We start from the raw sequence: 21,191 nt of genomic DNA, 5'->3' as shown, positions 1-21,191 counted from the left end.
ACACACGCACACACGCTCACTCACACACACACACACACACACACACACACACACTCACACATTTGACATTAATGTGTGTGTGCGGGCCAGATAAGCTCTACCAACCCCGCCCTTGGCTAAATAACCAGTCTCTCTCTCACACACACACACACACACACACACACACACACACACACACACACACACACACCGTGTCAGTGTTGTAATAATACTAGTGCAGTAAGAAGTAACATATTTAGCTCTGAGGTTTAGTGGAGAAGTAAACAATCTAAAATACTTTGGATTGTTTTGGTTTTCTGTAATAAAGTTTTACAGTCCAGCCAAAAAGTTAGTCATTAGTTTTCACTACAATTAGGTCCACACACACACACACACACACACACACACACACACACACACACACCCTGTCAGTGTTGTAATTCTGATGTTTTTATGTTTTAAAACCAAACCAGGAAACTAAAGCCGAGTTAATAATCTCAGTTTTATAGTAAGTTGGTCTTTATTGTCTTTAACAGTCACATAAAGCAGAAGTCAGTTGTTTCTTTCAATAGATTTATTTGGCAATTACAAAGAAACATTTCCAACAAGATTTAAACAATTTGACATCATTTATGTAAATGTTGGTCCTTTTATAAATGAAATAAAATGAAGTCTCTCTTCTTCTCTACTCTTCACGTTTGTTACGAGCATGAGATCCGTGTGTTGGAGGAAAACCAACTGAATCTGAGTTACAGTATGTTGGGACGTACAACCCAACCCTGCTGTGCTGTTTCACAATTTAACAACACTGTAAGTTGAAGCTTTCCCCCCCCCATTGTCAAATTGAGTGGAATTTCCCTTTAATACGTTGTTTGCTTCCGGTGGGACGGTTGTTCTTTAGACTACGAGGAAGCAAAGTCATGAGCAGTTTACATATCACTAAGGCATTATTGCATTGTTGTCGTCGGGACTGAGGTACAGAGACACAAACAAACAACATTCATGAAAGGAGTAAATTCACCTCCTCGTTCAGTATCGTACGAAACATTTCGGGCTTCTGATCGTGTGCAAAGAGTGCGAGGACATTCAGGACAACATAACAGCAACGTTCTCCATGAATCGAATGTCTCTGTTGTGTCGGGATGAACAGGAGAGCAACGTGTTGGTCAATCAAAAGAAAGAAACGTGCAGAAAGTAGCAAATCATTTAGTATTTGCATCTAAACTGACGGAACTCGCTCAAGCTTTTCACAATGTAGTATTTCATGGCTAACGTTCAACACTAAACTTCATTGGCTACTAAATTGGCTGCTGATGAAGGATGTTGGAAACCTTTCCTCATCGATGAACAAGAGAAGAAATGGACGACAATAGTAACAGATGAAACTGTTCAAATGAACATTAGCTGTCTGTAAAGTGGAATGTAAGTGAAGTACGTTAAGAAGAACCAACAGCTGTGGGTGGTGGAGTTCATCATGATGTTTAGGAAGTCATGGTTGAGGTTTAATCTTAATAAAATAATTATATCACAGTTCTGTCAGACAGACAAGAAATAAACACCAAAACTTTGGTTACTGCCTGATCGGCTAAAACGAACCTTTCTTCACCAACGAATAAGACGACGTCGTCGACATACTGCGTCAGTATTTTGGCTCGTTGCAGATTATTTACACGTCGTCGAGCTTCCCGTTGCGTAAACCAGAGCAGGAAATGTTCGGCAGCCAACCAGAAAGATTCTGCTAAAACTAAATCTTTGGCTGATAAATGAAGTTAGCATCCAGCTAATCTTTCCTCTGTGGAGTTCCTCATCAAATTCATTTAGATTCAGCTTTCAATATTTGTGGCAAAGGTTTAAAGTTATTAAAATATTACATTAGTACTTTCTTTGGGCTTCGAGAAGGCAGAGATTCTACAGCACAACAGTAAACGCCAAGTCAAAGCTTTGGTGTGTCCGCGTGGACATGTAGCAAGCGCCCGTGAGCACGGTCCTGGTTCTTTCCACAGTTGGTGGCGTATGCACTTCTGTTTGCCCAGAAGAAGAAGAAGAAGAAGGAAACAAACTGAATGCTTGTTTTGAAGAGAGGCTGTGTGAGGAGGTGTCGTCGTTACCAACATGAATATAACTCATCTTTAAAAAGGAATACAAACACAGACAAAGGGCGTTGAAATCCAAACGTAACGTGGAGTGTGAATCCATAAATGTGCATCAAGGAACGCCAAACCAACGTGGAAACTGTAGTACAACCTCCGCGGTCCACGGACGCAGAGTTTGTACGAGCCTTAAGATTTGTGCTTCTTTTACAGAACAAATAATATTTTGCCAACAACAAACACAAACTTGCAGAGAGCACATTAACCCGAGAACAGCCACGTTTCATTTTGAGCTAACGTTAACGTTAACTAGCGGAATCAGATCCTGAAGCTGGTGCACGCTGTGGATCCTACCGGCCACTGTGGATCCTACAGGCCACTGTGGATGCCTACAGGACCACTGTGGATCCTACAGGCCACTGTGGATGCTACCGGCCACTGTGGATGCCTACAGGCCACTGTGGATCCTACAGGCCACTGTGGATCCTACAGGCCACTGTGGATGCTACCGGCCACTGTGGATCCTACAGGCCACTGTGGATCCTACAGGCCACTGTGGATGCCTACAGGCCACTGTGGATCCTACAGGCCACTGTGGATCCTACAGGCCACTGTGGATCCTACAGGCCACTGTGGATCCTACAGGCCACTGTGGATCCTACCGGCCACTGTGGATCCTACAGGCCACTGTGGATGCTACCGGCCACTGTGGATCCTACAGGCCACTCCTACAGGCCACTGTGGATCCTACAGGCCACTGTGGATCCTACAGGCCACTGTGGATCCTACAGGCCACTGTGGATCCTACCGGCCACTCCTACAGGCCACTGTGGATGCTACCGGCCACTGTGGATCCTACCGGCCACTGTGGAACAGAGAAGATGTTTTCCTGCAGTGGTGTCGAGGCACTTTCAGTCACTGTGAGTTTCTGACTGCAGTGGATTTTGGATTTCTAAAGTTCAAAGGAAGGCTTAGTGCCTCACAGAGGATTATAGATTTACTCCCCAACACACTGAGACAGAGGAAATAAAACCAGAAAGGGTGTGTACGTGTCTGTAAAACAGGTCAAGTACTGTCTGTGATGCAAGTATAGTACGGACCCTAAATATAATGTCAAGAGATCAAAATAATGAACATTATGGAGAGTTTTCATCTCCACAACATCTTCGGACCAGGAAAGTGATACGATTCCACTTTGTCTTTCCAGACCTGCGGGAGCAACATCCAAACTAATCAGTTCTAAAGTATCGAACTCCCCGTTTCTGTAACACACAACCTCTAATTCACAAAATTCACATCCATCCGATCATTTCTCGTCCATTAATCCCAAAACATCCGAACACCTGCCATGAGGACAATTGTGGTTGTTGTTGTGTCAACTCTCCTCCAGCCAGGACGGGGCGTCCACACCGGGGCTGGTGAGCTGTTCGCCGGCCTGCCGGATGTTTTGCTGCAGGAAGCTTTGGCACGATAAACTGTGAGCAGCGACGGCGCTTTGCAGCAGCCACAGCTGGTTGTGAAGGACTTTGACCTGCAGAACAGATTTATATTAATATTAAGAATCATCCGGTCGTTACAACATCTGATTGTTTAAGTCATTCTTTAAGCAGAAATGAAATGTTCTCTGGTTCCAGCTTCTCAAATGTGACAGTAAATTAAGTATCTTAAATCTTAAAGCAAATTTGTTGTACGTAAACGACTCTCACGGCCCCTCTCACCTTGTTCTCCTCCAGCAGCTTCACTTTGACGGACAGGTCGTCTCTGATCTTCTGGTACCGCTCCCTCTGGCTCTGGAAGTCTTTCTGGGCCAGCTCCAGTTTGGGCAGGGTGATGTCGTCCCGGGGTCCCAGGTTCAACTCCTCCAGGTCCACACGGTACGCGTCGTACTGGATCCTGGAAGAGGGAGAAGTTCACATCATCCACAGCAGAGGAGCATCAAAGCTGAACATTCAATTAGAGTTCATGACGATGTCATTAAACAATTACTGTGAATTTATATCAACGTATCTCATATCTCTTCACTGGTCGGGGAACAGCAACATTTCAAGTGATTTCTCCTTCTATTACGTTTCCTACATTTCCCAGAATGCCTTGCAAGGTCATCCCTCATGCTGTGTTCACGTCATATCGGATGAGTCGGGGATTGAGAAAAATTTCTTCCGTCTCCTGTGATTTCACTACATTTCCCAGAATGCCTTTCTGCATCCTCTCTAACTTAAACCCCAACCTGCAGTTATTAGCTTCTTCCAGATGTCTCCATGTGTGACCCAGCTGACAGGAAACAGGAAGTGTTTCGCACCCACCTGGCAGCCTCGTACTGCTTGGCGTTGATCATGGTGTCCCCGATGGTTTTGTTGACCAGCGTGTTCATGTCGAACGTGAAGGCGGTAATGGCCGTCGTCAGAGTCTCGCCGCTCTTTGACAGAAACTTCTGAGCCTCTGCATTCACACCAAACTCCACCTGACGGGGACGGAAAGAGTGAGCGATTGACTTCCATCATGGCCGCCTCGAGAACTTTGTCTTGGACACAGTAAAAGCGTTCTAGAGATCAGGAGCTTCACTGACGATGGATGAGTTTTTAAACTCTGTTAATAGTAATAGCTGCGACTCACATGCAGTGTTGGTGTTTTGAGGCTGAGCTCAGTGAAGGCGTCCCCCAGGGTCTTCTGGGTAACGGTGAACTGAGCGAGCTGATTGGCCAGCGTCTGCGCCAGCTTGGTCACGTTGTCGTAGCGCTGCCGGTCGTCTTTGAGCAGCTCCAGACGAGGCTCCAGGTCCAGATCCACCGTACGAGAGCCCCGCCCGAGCTTCTCCGACAGCGCCTGCCGGGTGCACTGCGGGGAGGCGGCGCTGCAGATCAGGCTGATATTTATACTTCATGCTTCACATTTGCTCCTTCTCTCACCTTGTAGGTGGTGACGCTCCACTTGCGGACCCTCTCCAGCTTCTCACCGGCCGGGTTCTTGTTGTTTCCTTGAACTACCACGGGTCCTAATTTCTGGGGCGTCACTGGAGGTCAAAGGTCAAAAGAGAGGCTTTTAATAATTTGATGAGTTGGGACAAACATTGATTTGACTAAATTTAGAGCGGATCCGAATCACAGATTATTTTTCAATAACTTCTTTAGTCGATGTAAACGTATGAAAGGGTAAATCACAGGACATACAAGTGATGTTAAAACTACGGGAATAAAGTGAGCGTTTGCTTCGGTTCCGTCTCGTTACCTTCCATGTGGACCTCTGGCGCGGCCTCAGCTGGACAGGAAGTGACACAGCTGTTGCCGTGGTTGCAGTTACTGTTTGCGTCCTGTAGGAAAATGAAAAAGGTGGAGAAGGAGTCAGAACCTGGTCGATACGACTGGGACTACAAACGGAAACCAGAACATTTCCTCGTTGCTTCGTTCGCAGATATCTGTTTATATTACGGGTCGCGGTACTCGAGGGCGTCCAATCAGCTTCAAGCCCAATTGAAAGAGGACAGCTGGGATTCTTTGGGCGGCCATTTTGAACAGAGCAGCTCTTGACGGCAGGGTTTTGGTTCAAACCCCCAGTCTCGTATCGCCGATTCTGTGCGGGTCAAATTCGTCACGTAAACATACAGTCACCGACTTTCCTGCTCGACTTAGCAAAACCTCTTAGCGAATTTATTTCTAAACAAAGTGACAAATTTATATAAGAAATATATTAAAATATATTAAATTGTGATTCATTCCCTTGCATGCTGCTCAGAGTAAATCACAGCCGTCAATATAATATAACATATTATATTATAACATATTATATTATAATATGTTATAATATAATATATTATATTATAATATATTATAATATAACATATTATAATATAATATATTATATTATAATATAATATAATATATTATAACATATTATATTATATTATAATATATTATATTATAATATAATATATTATAACATATTATAATATAATATGTTATAATATATTATAACATATTATAATATAATATAACATGTTATAATATATTATAATATAATATATTATAACATATTATAATATAATATGTTATATTATATTATAATATAACATATAATATATTATAATATTATATAATATAATGTTTTATATAAATATAATATAAATAGTTTTGTATAAATAAATAAATACATAATGTTAGATAATAAGTAGTTGACCTACATAAACATTATAGAAGTTTTTCTCTGATATGTTTTAATAACTGTTTGTGTGTGCTGTCAATTATAGTTAAAATCTTATTTGGCAGGTCAAACTAAAAACTTTATGTCCAAGAACATTGCAAGCGGTGCATCTCTAGAACAAACGCAGCAGCTCCATCTCAGACGCTCCGGTCTGTTTCGAATCAAGTCCGAACTTTTTGACCTGCGCAGCCATTAGCGCTGATCCCTTTATAAAAAGGAGCTTAACTCGTTTACTTCCTGGAGCTGAGTTAAAGGCTGGAGTAGACGGTTTTGATGCGAAGGTTGCAGGTTCAAATCCCGCTCTCCCTGCCTCGTCTGCTGCTGCCCAGAAGAAGCAGGTGATCCGGCAGAAAATAAGGTTTCTAGCTGCATTCTTCCATGTTGGATTCCCAAATGTCCAACTGGATTTGAATGCAGCATCAGTTCGGGGAACACGAACATCAGCAGTGACCGACAGTAAAGAGGTCAAAGGTCGGAAATCAAAGCACCGCGACAACACTCGGGAGGATCGCCGTGGGAACCTGGAGCTTATCAGGCGGCCAATCGGAAGACAGATCAAAAGGTTGTGAGGTTGCCACGGAGATGATGGCTCCCTGCCGTGATTGGCAGCGGGAAATGCTCAGGAAATGTTCACCTGACACACACACACACACACACACACACACACACACACACACACACACACACACGATTAAGAGAGATTACAAGAAATGTCAACACTGAAAGTCGTCCCCCAGGAAGTGATGTTCAGGCAAATGTGTGTAGCTTTTTAGGAAACACACACACACACACACACACACACACACACACACACACACACACACACACACACACACACACACACACACACACACACACACACACCTGTGGAGGGCTCACCGGGTCAGAGGAATTTGGCTCAAAGTTGTTGTGTCGCATTGAAGAGACAGCGAGGCATGTAGTGACGTAAAACAAGTCTCACACTTTCACTCACACACACACACACACACACACACACACACACACAGACACACACACACACACAGCTCTTTCCAAAGGTTAGACATGTTGCTGTGTGACAGGAAGGTTTCTCCAGTGAGCTCTGGATATTTTGAACTCTGCGGCTTCAGATGAAATCGAACCTGATGGGATGTTTTGAAACCAGAAGATCTGATTTACCGCCAGCAGAACACAGAATCATCATCCTGTGGACCGGCTTCAGGACCGATCCGGGCATATGAATAGATTGTTAATGTTATTTACATCATCAGTCCCAGAGATGAATCACAACATGAGAACGTTATAATTTCCCTTTGCTTAATCTAATCATTTTTACTTATTAGAGCCTGAACGCACCACAGGCGCCGGTGTGAGGCTTCCGTCTCGACCCCTAGTGGCCGTCAGAGGAACTGCAAAACAATTTGTTTGGGTTCATTCAAAATAATGAAAAGTTAGACGTCATGTCTTTGTTAAAAAATACTCAACAAACTCAACTGATGAACATTAAACTCGTCTTCATTGCGACTCTGCACGCAGGTGAGTCACTTCCTGTTACCTGCGGTCACTAATAACCACAACAATGGCCGCCTTATCTTCCACACAAACACTCACTGTCCCCGTTTACCACACGGTCGCTGATAACATTGTGGAGGCTGTTCCCTTTTCTTTTATTCGGCTGTTTGCATATCGTGTGTGAATGTAAAGAACAAACGCATCAAACACACGTCTGTTTTATGTGCGTAATAAACTGATAACACGCTCAACGGGAGGATTAATCCAAACGTTGTGTCAAGAGTTAAAGTGCTTTAAGTTTGAGAGGTTTCTGTCTCACCCTCGGACCGGTGTCCTCCTCGCCTGTGACGCCGGACGCCATGTTTACGCCTCCTCTTTGATCCACCACCTCCATCTTCTTCTACTTCCTCCTGAAGACGAAACAAAAAAACGTCCACAACGTTTACTTTCAAATAGCCTGTTTATTGTTAAACAAGTATATTATTATTATTATTATTATTATTATTATTATTATTATTATTATTATTATTATTAGTCACATTCATGGCTTGATACAGCCATTTGGAATTTAAATGTTTACATTTTTGTTGTTATATCAGTGTTTTAGAGCAACTTTTTTACTAAAATTGTAATATAGTGAGTAAAATAGACAGAGGTTAATGTAATCTGTGTTTCATACTTTACTAATTGAACCTGTCTGAGGAGAACACGTTTCTCGCTCTGCCTTGATGAAGGTATGTTCTGCAGAATAATGTCAGTGGATGTAAACAGCACCACCTAGTGGTGAGCGGGCTGCATCACACACACATCTGCAGTCTACTTTATTAAACTTTATTATTAATAAAAATGTGATAAAAGTAGACCTGCCGTTTACTCCACTGCATTTATCTAACAACTAAAGTTAAATTGATTTTCTTTCAGTCTAGAATACGTCACGGATTCGCAAAAACATTGATTTTGATGCATTTTTGTGTTATATTCATCGCAGATATATGAAATATTTGAAGATTAAATTAAATATAAATTAAAAAAGAGACAAACTGATAGCTGTTAATGTAAAGATGGAGGAAACACTGACGGTGTTCAACAACGATTATAACCAACAGAAACGTGAATGAGTCACTGCACCAGTCAGCCCTGTTGATGTTATTCAGCATCACAATTTAAAGAAACACCGTAAAGTACAATAAAACAAAACCAGAGTCACTTTAAGTCACGATTATCAGAGGAATATTATACACTAAGTTTACCTGTCAGTCTGCTCCCTCGTTCCTGTCGTAATGAAGAAACACAACTTTATTTACAGTAAGTGCAAAGTACAAACACCTCAACTTTATTGAGGGTAACACTATAAAAGTGAGCTTTGACCCGTTACAGTAATTATACAGACGTCCTGACAGATGATCAAAAGGTCAAAGTTTAATATTAGTTTGCTTTGATTTTGTCATCATCGGCTTTCATTGTTTTACATTTTGCATTAGAGCTGCAACTAACGATTTATTTCATTATCGCTTTAATCTGCAGATTATTTTCTAGATTAATCGATTAATGGTTTGGTACAAAATGAAAGCAGAATAATGTAACGTCCGACTATATATATATATATATATATATATATATATATATATATATATATATATATATATATAAATATATAAATAAATATAATATATATATATATATATATATATATATATATATATATATATATATATATAAATATATAAATAAATATATATATATATATATATATATATATATATATATATATATATATATATAAATAAAAAAATAAAAAAATAAAATATATATATATATATATATATATATATATATATATATATATATATATATATATATTTATTTATTTATTTATATATATATAGAATTTTTTTTTAATTATTATCTTGATGATTTAAACCATTTGTTTATGTTTTATATTATTTACTTTTTATTTGGCATGTGTATATTTTGGATTTGCCTCTTTAAATTAACCAGTTAAATATTTATGATTTTTTTTCTTATTTATTTATTTAATAAAAAAAGTTAGAATACTAACTAATTCTGTCAGATAATAAGTAGTAAAAGTATAATATTTCCCTCTGACGTGTAGTGGAGTAAAAGGAAATACTAAAGTGTGCTTAAGTAACGTTAATTATTAAATGTAACTGCGGCCTTTAAAATGACCACAAAGTGCATGAGGTTTGGTGCAGGGTCGCTCACAAACTAGCAACTTTAGTGTAGAAATGCTAAGTTTGTTGTTGTTTTTAAGCTACCTTTACAGGAGACATTGTGTTCCCGTAAACACCAGTTAACTCTGCTGCTCGTGTAACTATTTCCACACATAATTAAGAGTTGATAAATTAATAAATCCCCACTTTCAGGTCGATGACGTCAAAATAAAGGCCGTTTAATTACCGTTTAATGAGGTCAAACCGGCGAAACACAAACACTTTAAACGGGTTTTTACCTTCAGGGCTGTAAAAACTTCCTTCTTCTTCTAACGGACAGTTTTTCTTCTTCTTCTCTGTTTTTATTAACTCTTCATATTTAAAAGTCTCAAACTACTAAACCAAACTCCGTTAAAAAAATATCAAGTTAAAGTGAGGAAGAGTCAAAGACACCCGGAAGTGTTTTCTTGCCGTTTCTTTCGCCGAGGGGACGCTCGATTTGTTGTCCTCGTGCGTACCGGAAGGGCGGTGATATCCACTTTTCACACAGGAAGTAACCAGACTGTTTATTATTGATTTAAAGGAGGGTTTTGCTTAATTTCATCAATATAAAACATCGTTAATCCGAATTAAAAGCGCTATATAAATTCAATTTATTATTATTATTATTATTATTATTATTATTATTATTATTATTATTATTATTATTATTATTATTATTATTATTATTATTATTATTATTATGAGTAGAAATATTGAACTCGAAATGTTAAAAGTATTATCAGCTAAATGTACTTCAAGTATTAAAAGTAAAAGTACTCCATTCAATGTGTTATAGTAATGTAGAATATTATATTATTCTGCTTTTGTTAGAGGTGGAAGTAGAAATAATGCATTATGCACAACGACCCATGTTAGAATAATATATATTATATGATTGGACTATTAGGGAATCTATATAAAAAAATTGTATTGCTTTTAATGTATTTAATTATAATTTGTTATTTAAGACAATTAAAGCTGTCAGTCAATAATGTTTGAATCTTAAAGTAGAATAAAAATATATAAGTAAACACTGTATTTAGGACTACAAAATAAGTAAAATATCTTTAATTAAAGGTTTTAAAGTTATTTGTGCAGAATACAATGAGGGGAAATGAACTTTACAGCCTCCAGAGGGCGCTAGAGGGACGCCAGACTTTGTTTCTATAGTAACATTAATAATAACAAACATAATAACATACATGCACGTTTTCTGCATGTTAGCTCTACTTTCTTACATCACAGGAATTCTATTGATCCATTTGAACAATTGAACCTTTAAATCAACAAAAAGGTTTAAAAAATGTTGTTTATCTGTAAGACTGTCAGCTGTGACCTTTGACCTCTTTACTGCTGCTGCTGGAGATGAGACTGAATCTACTGAGAAATATATTTAGCAATAGATGTTAAAAATATGTATATTAAAAAATGGATAGGACTTAATATACAAAGCCAACTGTTTTACAATAAAAAAATAAGAGTAAAAAGAAAGTAAAAGCCACAAATAAGAATAAAAGAAAAGAAATAGAATAAAACTCAATAAGTAACAATAACATAAAATAAAATAATTAAAACCAATTTAAAAACAAATGAAACCACTAAATTAAGTAAGTCTAAAATATTTATTTAAAATAATAATAACTATCAGTTAAAAAAGAAAAGATAAGACGAGTGAGTAAAAACCAACAATAAAATAAAATGAAATGAAATGAAATAATAATTAAGGGCAGACTGCTGAAAGGTGCAGCTAAAATAGAATTATAAATCTCAAATGATCCACAAACTCTAACCAGCTGATACTGTGGTTCACCTTTCACAGTCCTCAGATATAGTAAGTAAAATAACAAAGCAACACCTCACTGTCACCGTTTCCCCTCATCAGCAGAAACCTCAACGCTGTGCTTTTCATTCTGGTTTGACAGGAAACTGCGTTACGATTATCAGAACACCTCAGTTCTGTTTATATCTCTGTTCTCTGTCGAATGCAGCTTTGTGCTTCTACTGCAATTCTGAGGAACATATTTGAGTTTTTACTGCTTTACTTTCAGATTTATTATTATATTAATGCAGCAGGAACATGTAACACACATTAATGTAACAGGAACATGTAACACACATTAATGTAACAGGAACATGTAACACACATTAATGTAACAGGAACATGTAACACACACATTAATGTAACAGGAACATGTAACACACACATTAATGTAGCAGGAACATGTAACACACACATTAATGTAACAGGAACATGTAACACACACATTAATGTAACAGGAACATGTAACACACACATTAATGCAGCAGGAACATGTAACACACATTAATGTAACAGGAACATGTAACACACACATTAATGTAACAGGAACATGTAACACACACATTAATGCAGCAGGAACATGTAACACACACATTAATGTAACAGGAACATGTAACACACACATTAATGCAGCAGGAACATGTAACACACATTAATGTAACAGGAACATGTAACACACACATTAATGTAACAGGAACATGTAACACACACATTAATGCAGCAGGAACATGTAACACACATTAATGTAACAGGAACATGTAACACACACATTAATGTAACAGGAACATGTAACACACACATTAATGTAACAGGAACATGTAACACACATTAATGTAACAGGAACATGTAACGCACACATTAATGTAACAGGAACATGTAACACACACATTAATGCAACAGGAACATGTAACACACACATTAATGTAACAGGAACATGTAACGCACACATTAATGCAACAGGAACATGTAACACACACATTAATGCAGCAGGAACATGTAACGCACACATTAATGTAACAGGAACATGTAACACACACATTAATGCAGCAGGAACATGTAACGCACACATTAATGTAACAGGAACATGTAACACACACATTAATGCAACAGGAACATGTAACACACACATTAATGTAACAGGAACATGTAACACACACATTAATGTAACATGAACATGTAACACACACATTAATGCAACAGGAACATGTAACACACACATTAATGTAACAGGAACATGTAACACACACATTAATGTAACAAGAACATGTAACACACACATTAATGCAACAGGAACATGTAACACACACATTAATGTAACAAGAACATGTAACACACACATTAATGCAACAGGAACATGTAACACACACATTAATGTAACAGGAACATGTAACACACACATTAATGTAACAGGAACATGTAACACACACATTAATGTAACAGGAACATGTAACACACATTAATGTAACAGGAACATGTAACACACACATTAATGTAACAGGAACATGTAACACACACATTAATGCAACAGGAACATGTAACACACACATTAATGTAACAGGAACATGTAACACACACATTAATGTAACAAGAACATGTAACACACACATTAATGCAACAGGAACATGTAACACACACATTAATGTAACAAGAACATGTAACACACACATTAATGCAACAGGAACATGTAACACACACATTAATGTAACAGGAACATGTAACACACACATTAATGTAACAGGAACATGTAACACACACATTAATGTAACAGGAACATGTAACACACATTAATGTAACAGGAACATGTAACACACACATTAATGTAACAGGAACATGTAACACACACATTAATGTAACAAGAACATGTAACACACACATTAATGCAACATGAACATGTAACACACACATTAATGTAACAAGAACATGTAACACACACATTAATGCAACAGGAACATGTAACACACACATTAATGTAACAGGAACATGTAACACACACATTAATGTAACAGGAACATGTAACACACACATTAATGTAACAGGAACATGTAACACACATTAATGTAACAGGAACATGTAACGCACACATTAATGTAACAGGAACATGTAACACACACATTAATGTAACAGGAACATGTAACACACACATTAATGTAACAGGAACATGTAACACACATTAATGTAACAGGAACATGTAACGCACACATTAATGTAACAGGAACATGTAACACACACATTAATGTAACAGGAACATGTAACACACACATTAATGTAACAGGAACATGTAACACACACATTAATGCAACAGGAACATGTAACACACACATTAATGTAACAGGAACATGTAACACACATTAATGTAACAGGAACATGTAACACACACATTAATGCAACAGGAACATGTAACACACACATTAATGCAACAGGAACATGTAACACACACATTAATGTAACAGGAACATGTAACACACACATTAATGTAACATGAACATGTAACACACACATTAATGCAACAGGAACATGTAACACACACATTAATGTAACAGGAACATGTAACACACACATTAATGTAACAGGAACATGTAACACACATTAATGTAACAGGAACATGTAACACACACATTAATGTAACAGGAACATGTAACACACACATTAATGTAACAGGAACATGTAACACACACATTAATGTAACAGGAACATGTAACACACACATTAATGTAACAGGAACATCAGATATCAAATTAAATATTTACTTAATGTCAGGTTTTGAATGCAGGACTTTTACTTGTATTGAGTATTTTCCCAGTTTGGTGTTCGTACCTTTGATAATAACAATGAATAAATAAATATATGCACTCAGTGCACCAGCAATGATTGCATGTTAACAGCAACACTAACTGACTGCTTGATAACCACAACCCCCTCCCCCTCTCTGACCTCACACCTCACGCCTGTACTTCCTGTCAAACTCTCTGGGATGGAAACAGTGAGCGCTTCACCTCAGGGCGAGTGACCCGCCGCCCAAACGCTGCAAGGTAGTTTCAGACTCTATTTATAAAAAGGGTGTAGAAGGGTAAAACAAACAAATGATGATGTTATAGCCTTAGTTTTTAAGTTTTAATAATTAAAAATAAATGTATTTGTATCAATGGTGTTTATTTATTTTTATTTATTCATGCATATTTTATTGTTTTATTATGTGAAGCATTTGATGAAAGGTTCTGCTATTTATATATAAAACAAATTATATATATATATAAAAAATACGTCACTGTCGCTGGTTGTCATGCAGCCATTTCCATTAGGACATCATTGGATGTTCGAGTTGCTTCACTGGCACGCTGCTGCGCTGTAAAAACAAAAAACAACAATGGCCTTAAAGGACCTTCCAGTGATCATCAGATGTCTCTCTAAAGAGCGCAGTAATACAATGTTTCCCATGCCTGATGATCTTTCACATGTGCAGTTTGAAAGGAACAGATCAACACTTTTGGGAAATATTTGCTTTCGTACGAGACAAGAGTTATAAAGAAGATGGACACCACTCTCTCTCTCTTGGATTATAGATCGTGAGTAAAGACTCTGTTTAAGTAGTTCATGAATTTTGATTCTCTATCGAATTTCATAAAAAAAAACCATCTGAATAAGAACGCGAGTGAAGACGAGCGCCGCGCACCGCAGGAGGCCTTGCACGCTAACCGCTTTTCTTACTGGTTTGATAAATGCAACACGCCCCCTAGTGGTCCAGCACGAGCTGCAGTCCAGCTGTTAGTTCGTGCAGCAGTTCTCACCTCTGGCTCTGTCTCTGTATATGAGCCCCAGTAAGATGGTGCACAGCAGGTAAGGAGTTCCCACCAGCAGGTGGCGCACCACAGCGGAGTCAGACAGCAGGGGGGCTGCAGGATCCCGGCCTGCAGGGGGCGTTGCAGAGACACTTCATGTTAATATACATGACTAAAAAAGCTGATCGTTAAATCTGGCAAAAATCATCTCTTATCTTTTAGAGATGAATGCTTTTTATGCATGGTCCTTGTTTAATAAAGATTATTAATAATAATAATCATGATAATAATAATATTACATTTAATTTCTATCGCGCTTTTCTAGATACACAAAGACACTAATAGACAATAATAATAGATAATAATAATAGTAATATTAAAAATACTACTGCTAATAATAATGCTATATAATAATAATAATAATAATAATAATAATAATAATAATAATAATAATAATAATAATAATAATAACAATAATGATAATAATAATAATAATAAACTAAAAATGCTGAGTTGACCGAAGCACTGAAAAATATCAAATACACTGAATCAATTAAAACTGCTGTTTTAATGTCACTTAAACCCTGACTGGACCTCAGAGGACACCATCTCACCTCTGACAGTCAGCCGGCTCTCTGCTGATCCTGCAGCTCCAGAGACGTTACAGCTGTAGAGTCCTTCATCAGATTCAGAAACACTGTGGATGGTGATGTTTCCTGTGGAGCTGCTCCCGACGAGGATGCCATCTTTATAGAAGTCAGCGGCGAGGTTGGACGCGGACTTTGTGACTCTACGTGTGCAGCTCAGAGTCACAGCGTGTCCCTCCATCACAGGGAGGACCGGACTCTGCAGGATCACAGCTCCAGCTGGGGGGAAATAAAACCACATGTGAGAGGCTGGAAATACACTGCTGTTCATTTATATACAATATCATCTCCTTTCTGGTGCATGAACCTTTAAACGAGGCGGTGCAAAGACTCCATGAACTTGAATGCACCAACGTTCATTGCAAACATATTAAAGCTGACGGCTCGTTAAACAGAGTTACAGATACAAAGAAAACAAGTAAAGAAAGTAAAGTAAACATGTCTTCTTAAAATGCACTTTAAGTACTGATTGTGCAGTAAATGTCCATCCATCATCTACCGCTTATCCGGGGTTGGGTCGTGGGGGGCAGCAGCTCCAGTAAGGAACCCCAAACTTCCCTTCTCTGGGCCACATCCTCCAGCTCCTGGGTCTTCCCCGGGGTCTCCTCCCAGCTGGACGTGCCTGGAACACCTCCTTAGGGAGGCGCCCAGGTGGCATCCTTGCTAGATACCCGATCCACCTCAACTGGCTCCTTTTAACGTAAAGGAGCAGCGGCTCTACTCCAAGTCTCTCACGGATGGCTGAGCTTCTCACCCTATCTCTAAGGGAGACGCCACCCGTCTGAGAAAACACATTTCGGCCGCTTGTACCCACAATCTCGTTCTTTCGGTCATGACCCAGCCTTCATGACCATAGGTGAGGGTAGGAACAAAGATCGACCGGTAGATTGAGAGCTTTACCTTCTGGCTCAGTTCTCTTTTCGTCACAACGGTGCGGTAAAGTGACTGTAATACCGCCCCAGCTGCTCTGATTCTCCGGCCAATCTCTCGCTCCATCGTCCCCTCACTCGCGAACAAGACCCCGAGGTACTTGAACTCCTTCACTTGGGGCAATGGCTCATTCCCTACCCGGAGTAGGCAATCCACCGGTTTCCTGCTGAGAGCCATGGCCTCAGATTTGGAGGTGCTGATCCTCATCCCAACCGCTGCACACTCGGCTGCGAACTGATCCAGTGACTGTTGAAGGTCACAGACCGATGATGCCATAAGGACCACATCATCTGCAAAGAGCAGCGATGAGATCCTCAGGTCACCGAACTGCAACCCCTCTCCTCCACGACTACGCCTCGATATCCTGTCCATGAACATCACGAACAGGATTGGTGATAAAGCGCAGCCCTGGCGGAGGCCAACATTCACTGGAAACGAGTCCGACTTACTGCCGAGTATCCGGACACAACTCTCGCTTTGGGCGTACAGGGATTGGATGGCCCTCAAAAGTAACCCCCTCACCCCATACTCCCGCAGCACCTCCCACAGTATCACCCGGGGGACCCGGTCATACTCCTTCTCCAGATCCACAAAACACATGTAGACCGGATGGGCGTACTCCCAGGCCCCCTCCAGGATCCTTGCGAGAGTAAAGAGTTGGTCCGTTGTTCCATGACCAGGACGGAATCCGCATTGTTCTTCTTCAATCAGAGGTTCGACTACCGGCCGAACCCTCCTTTCCAGTACCTTGGAGTAGACTTTACCAGGGAGGCTGAGAAGTGTGATACTTGTAGTTGGCACACACTCTCTGGTCCCCCTTTTTGAAGAGAGGAACTACCACCCCGGTCTGCCAAACCCTAGGCACTGTTCTAGACTTCCACGCAATGTTGACGAGGCGTGTCCACCAAGACAGCCCCTCAACGATGATCCCCCGTCAGCTTCCAGCTCTGCCTCTACCATAGAGGCTGCTGCTTTGCCTCTGCCGCCCTTCTAGTCCTTCGATACCCTGCAACTGTTTCCAGAGTCCTCCCGGATAACAAAACCCGGAAGGACTCCTTCTTCAGTCGGACGGCTTCCCTGACCACCGGGGTCCACCACGGTGTTTGAGGGTTACCGCCCCTTGAGGCACCCAAGACCTGGAGACCACAGCTCATCACCGCAGCTTCAGCAATAGAGGTTTTGAACATCGCCCACTCAGGTTCAATGCCCCTAACCTCCACAGGGATGTCTGAAAGCTCCGCCGGAGGTGTGAGTTGAAGATCTCCCGGACAGGGGCTTCCTCCAGACGTTCCCAGTTCACCCGCACTACCCGTTTGGGCTTACCAGGTCTGTCCAGAGTCTTCCCCCACCCCTTGATCCAACTCACCACCAGATGGTGATCAGTCGACAGCTCCGCCCCTCTCTTCACCCGAGTGTCCAAAACATGCGGCCTCAGATCAGATGATACGATTACGAAATCGATCATTGACCTTTGGCCTAGGGTGCTCTGGTACCACGTACACTTATGAGCATCCTTATGTTCGAACATGGTGTTTGTTATGGCCATTCCATGACTAGCACAGAAGTCCAACAACAAACGACCGTTCAGCTTTAGTTCAGGGAGGCTGTAAATGTATTTAAAGTACTTAAAGTAAAAGTGCTGATGATATATTTAAGGTGTGTTTGTACCAGTGACGGTGATGTTGACGGTGTTGCTCGTCGCTCCCGCTCCAGATTGGCACCAGTACACACCGCTGTCTGTGACGGGGAAAGCTGTCGTGATGGAGCAGGAGGACGCACACGGACACACCTGGAGAGGAAACGGTAACAAAGTGCTAAGTACATTTACACAAGTACTTTACTTAACCCTTGTACATCACTATCGGGACATTTTGGCCGTGTTAATGCATATTGCATAATATTATTATTAATATTAATTGAGACATTTTCATGGTTTCCTGCAGTAAAAATGCATTAAAATAAAAAAATATACAGAAAATAATAATTAAAAACAGTAAAATCCTGCGTTTACATTAATGCTCGAGTAATAATAATCTAATTATATAATAGTACACGTAGCATTTCTATACTTTAGTAACTACATTTTACTGGAGGAACATTTTCAATGCATGTTAAAGTTTAATATCTATTTTCCAGACAGACCTCTCCGTCCTGCGTCCTCTTCATCACTCTCCACACAGCCTCCTCCTCCTCCTCCTCTTCCTCCTCCTCCTCACAGCTCACAAAGAAACTGTCGTACTTAAAGAACTGCGATCTCTTGGGGGAGACTGCGAGAGACACTGGGGGAGAATGTGAAGTTTCATCCCCATTAAGTATCACATTGTGTTATTACATATATATATATATATATATATATATATATATATATATATATATATTACATACATTATATAATAAGTTGTAATCTCACCTCGAGCAGAACCAGAATCCAGAGAATTCACCACTAAATCACAAAAAATGAAAAACAAGAAGGATTAAAAAAAACATCTGAATATTAATGATGAGCTCAGAAACGTACGCAAAAGACAACATAGCAAAGTCAACTTTAATACATCTAAACTACGGTATTTATAAATATTTGTTGCATATAAATCAAATGATTAATTTCATTGGATTAATGTTTCAGTCAGAAAATAGTGAAACGAGTTGTTTTGTCTGCAAAACCCAAAGATATTCACTTTAATTTGAAATAAAGCAGCAAATCTCCAGATTTAGAAGCTGAAAACAGCATTTTCTGACATTTTTGCATGAAGAATGATTTTAATGATTATCAAAGAAGTGGATCGAACAAAGTACGTTAGATATAAATAGAAAAACAACAAAAAAAGGTCATAAAAAGGATGAAAATATGGAAGTATGTGGAATAAAAGTCAAAAGTAGCTTGAAATGGAAATACTCAACAGAAAAATACATACTTTGACCCAAAACTAAAGTTTAAAATGTACACTTTTTAAAGCTTTATGATAAAAACTGCATGTAGTTTAAAGGGAAATGAATGCAGGTTTGCTTAAATAAGCAGAATGTGCAAGAAGAGAGTAAATCAAACGTGGAAACATTGACGAAGTGTTAACAGTGAGGGACTCACAGAGAAGCAGAGCGAGAGCAGACGCCTCCATCCTGCTGCAGACGACACTTTGACTCTGACTGCAGGTTTCACATGTCAGGCTTCTTGCACATGTGTGACGTCACCCTGAGGAGGCGGAGCCACAGGAACACGTTCACCATCATGAACTGGAAACAGCAGCTCAATCTGTGCGGGTGAAACTGTCTCCATCTACTGGTGACTCCTGGTACTACAACGCAACTTTATTTCTATATATTCATTTATATTTATTTGTATATTAAGTATCATTTTATATATATATATAAATAAGAATAAATATTCATATATATTTCTATATTTATGCTTATATTTCACACAGAAAAAACACAAATAAACAACAATAGATGTATTTATTAATAACTTATTTTAATAAATAATTAGTTTAATTTAATATTTTTTTAATGATTGAATTACAATTGAATTAAACAATAAGATAAAAAAACACCAGGAATAAAAAATATATATTTTAGTTATACACAGCATTTCTTATATATATAATTTAATGAAACTTTTGTTTATTATTATTATTATTATTACTCATCATTAATATCAAAGCAGGATTTTACAGTTTGTTGAGCTGGAGCTCATTTTAAACTAAACTAAAGATTATTATTATTTTCTGCATTATTTCATTGATTGAACCTAAAGTGAAACCTTCACAATGTTTCGTCCAAACCTCGACATTATTACTAATACGTCAACATCATAGTTTAATTTAGAACAAAACATCATATTTCTTTATGTTTTGTGTGCAAAACTCTTAATGTGTGGAGCAACTAAAGCTTCCAGATGAAGTCAAAAGTACAACATCGACCTCTGAGATGTGGAGGAGCAGAAGTATAAAGTAGAATAAAATGGAAGTACTCAAGTAAAATACCTCAAATTTGTACAATAATTGAGTAAATGTTACTTTCCACCACGGTGTGGTGCATTTGAAGACACAAAAACA

The 21,191-nt window shown here is 39.0% G+C and overlaps 2 protein-coding genes across 3 annotated transcripts; both read right to left on the bottom strand.

The window, feature by feature from the left end:
- Window positions 1-538: 538 nt before the first annotated feature.
- On the bottom strand, window positions 539-10,446 carry LOC115023554 (arfaptin-1-like). 2 transcript variants are annotated; one of them, XM_029454622.1, is made up of 9 exons: window positions 10,225-10,446; window positions 9,005-9,026; window positions 8,074-8,164; window positions 5,295-5,376; window positions 4,976-5,079; window positions 4,683-4,904; window positions 4,373-4,530; window positions 3,788-3,962; window positions 539-3,600 (listed from the first exon to the last, which is right to left on the bottom strand). In XM_029454622.1, the coding sequence occupies exons 3-9, from the start codon at window positions 8,146-8,148 to the stop codon at window positions 3,445-3,447; spliced, it is 972 nt and encodes a 323-aa protein (XP_029310482.1). In that variant the 5' UTR covers window positions 8,149-8,164; window positions 9,005-9,026; window positions 10,225-10,446; the 3' UTR covers window positions 539-3,444. The 2 variants fall into 2 exon arrangements, with proteins under 2 accessions (XP_029310482.1, XP_029310483.1); XM_029454623.1 differs by lacking the exon at window positions 9,005-9,026.
- Window positions 10,447-14,927: 4,481 nt separating this feature from the next.
- LOC115023560 (low affinity immunoglobulin gamma Fc region receptor II-a-like) lies at window positions 14,928-20,264 on the bottom strand. The gene is made up of 7 exons (XM_029454637.1): window positions 20,225-20,264; window positions 19,550-19,582; window positions 19,282-19,418; window positions 18,808-18,928; window positions 16,177-16,428; window positions 15,572-15,691; window positions 14,928-15,129 (listed from the first exon to the last, which is right to left on the bottom strand). The coding sequence occupies exons 1-7, from the start codon at window positions 20,253-20,255 to the stop codon at window positions 15,065-15,067; spliced, it is 759 nt and encodes a 252-aa protein (XP_029310497.1). The 5' UTR covers window positions 20,256-20,264; the 3' UTR covers window positions 14,928-15,064.
- Between the last annotated feature and the right edge of the window lie 927 nt (window positions 20,265-21,191).

The sequence above is a fragment of the Cottoperca gobio genome, chromosome 18, assembly GCF_900634415.1.
Source record: "Cottoperca gobio chromosome 18, fCotGob3.1, whole genome shotgun sequence".
Classification (NCBI taxonomy): Eukaryota; Metazoa; Chordata; class Actinopteri; order Perciformes; family Bovichtidae; genus Cottoperca; species Cottoperca gobio.
This window is presented reverse-complemented; position numbering and strand designations above follow the sequence as displayed.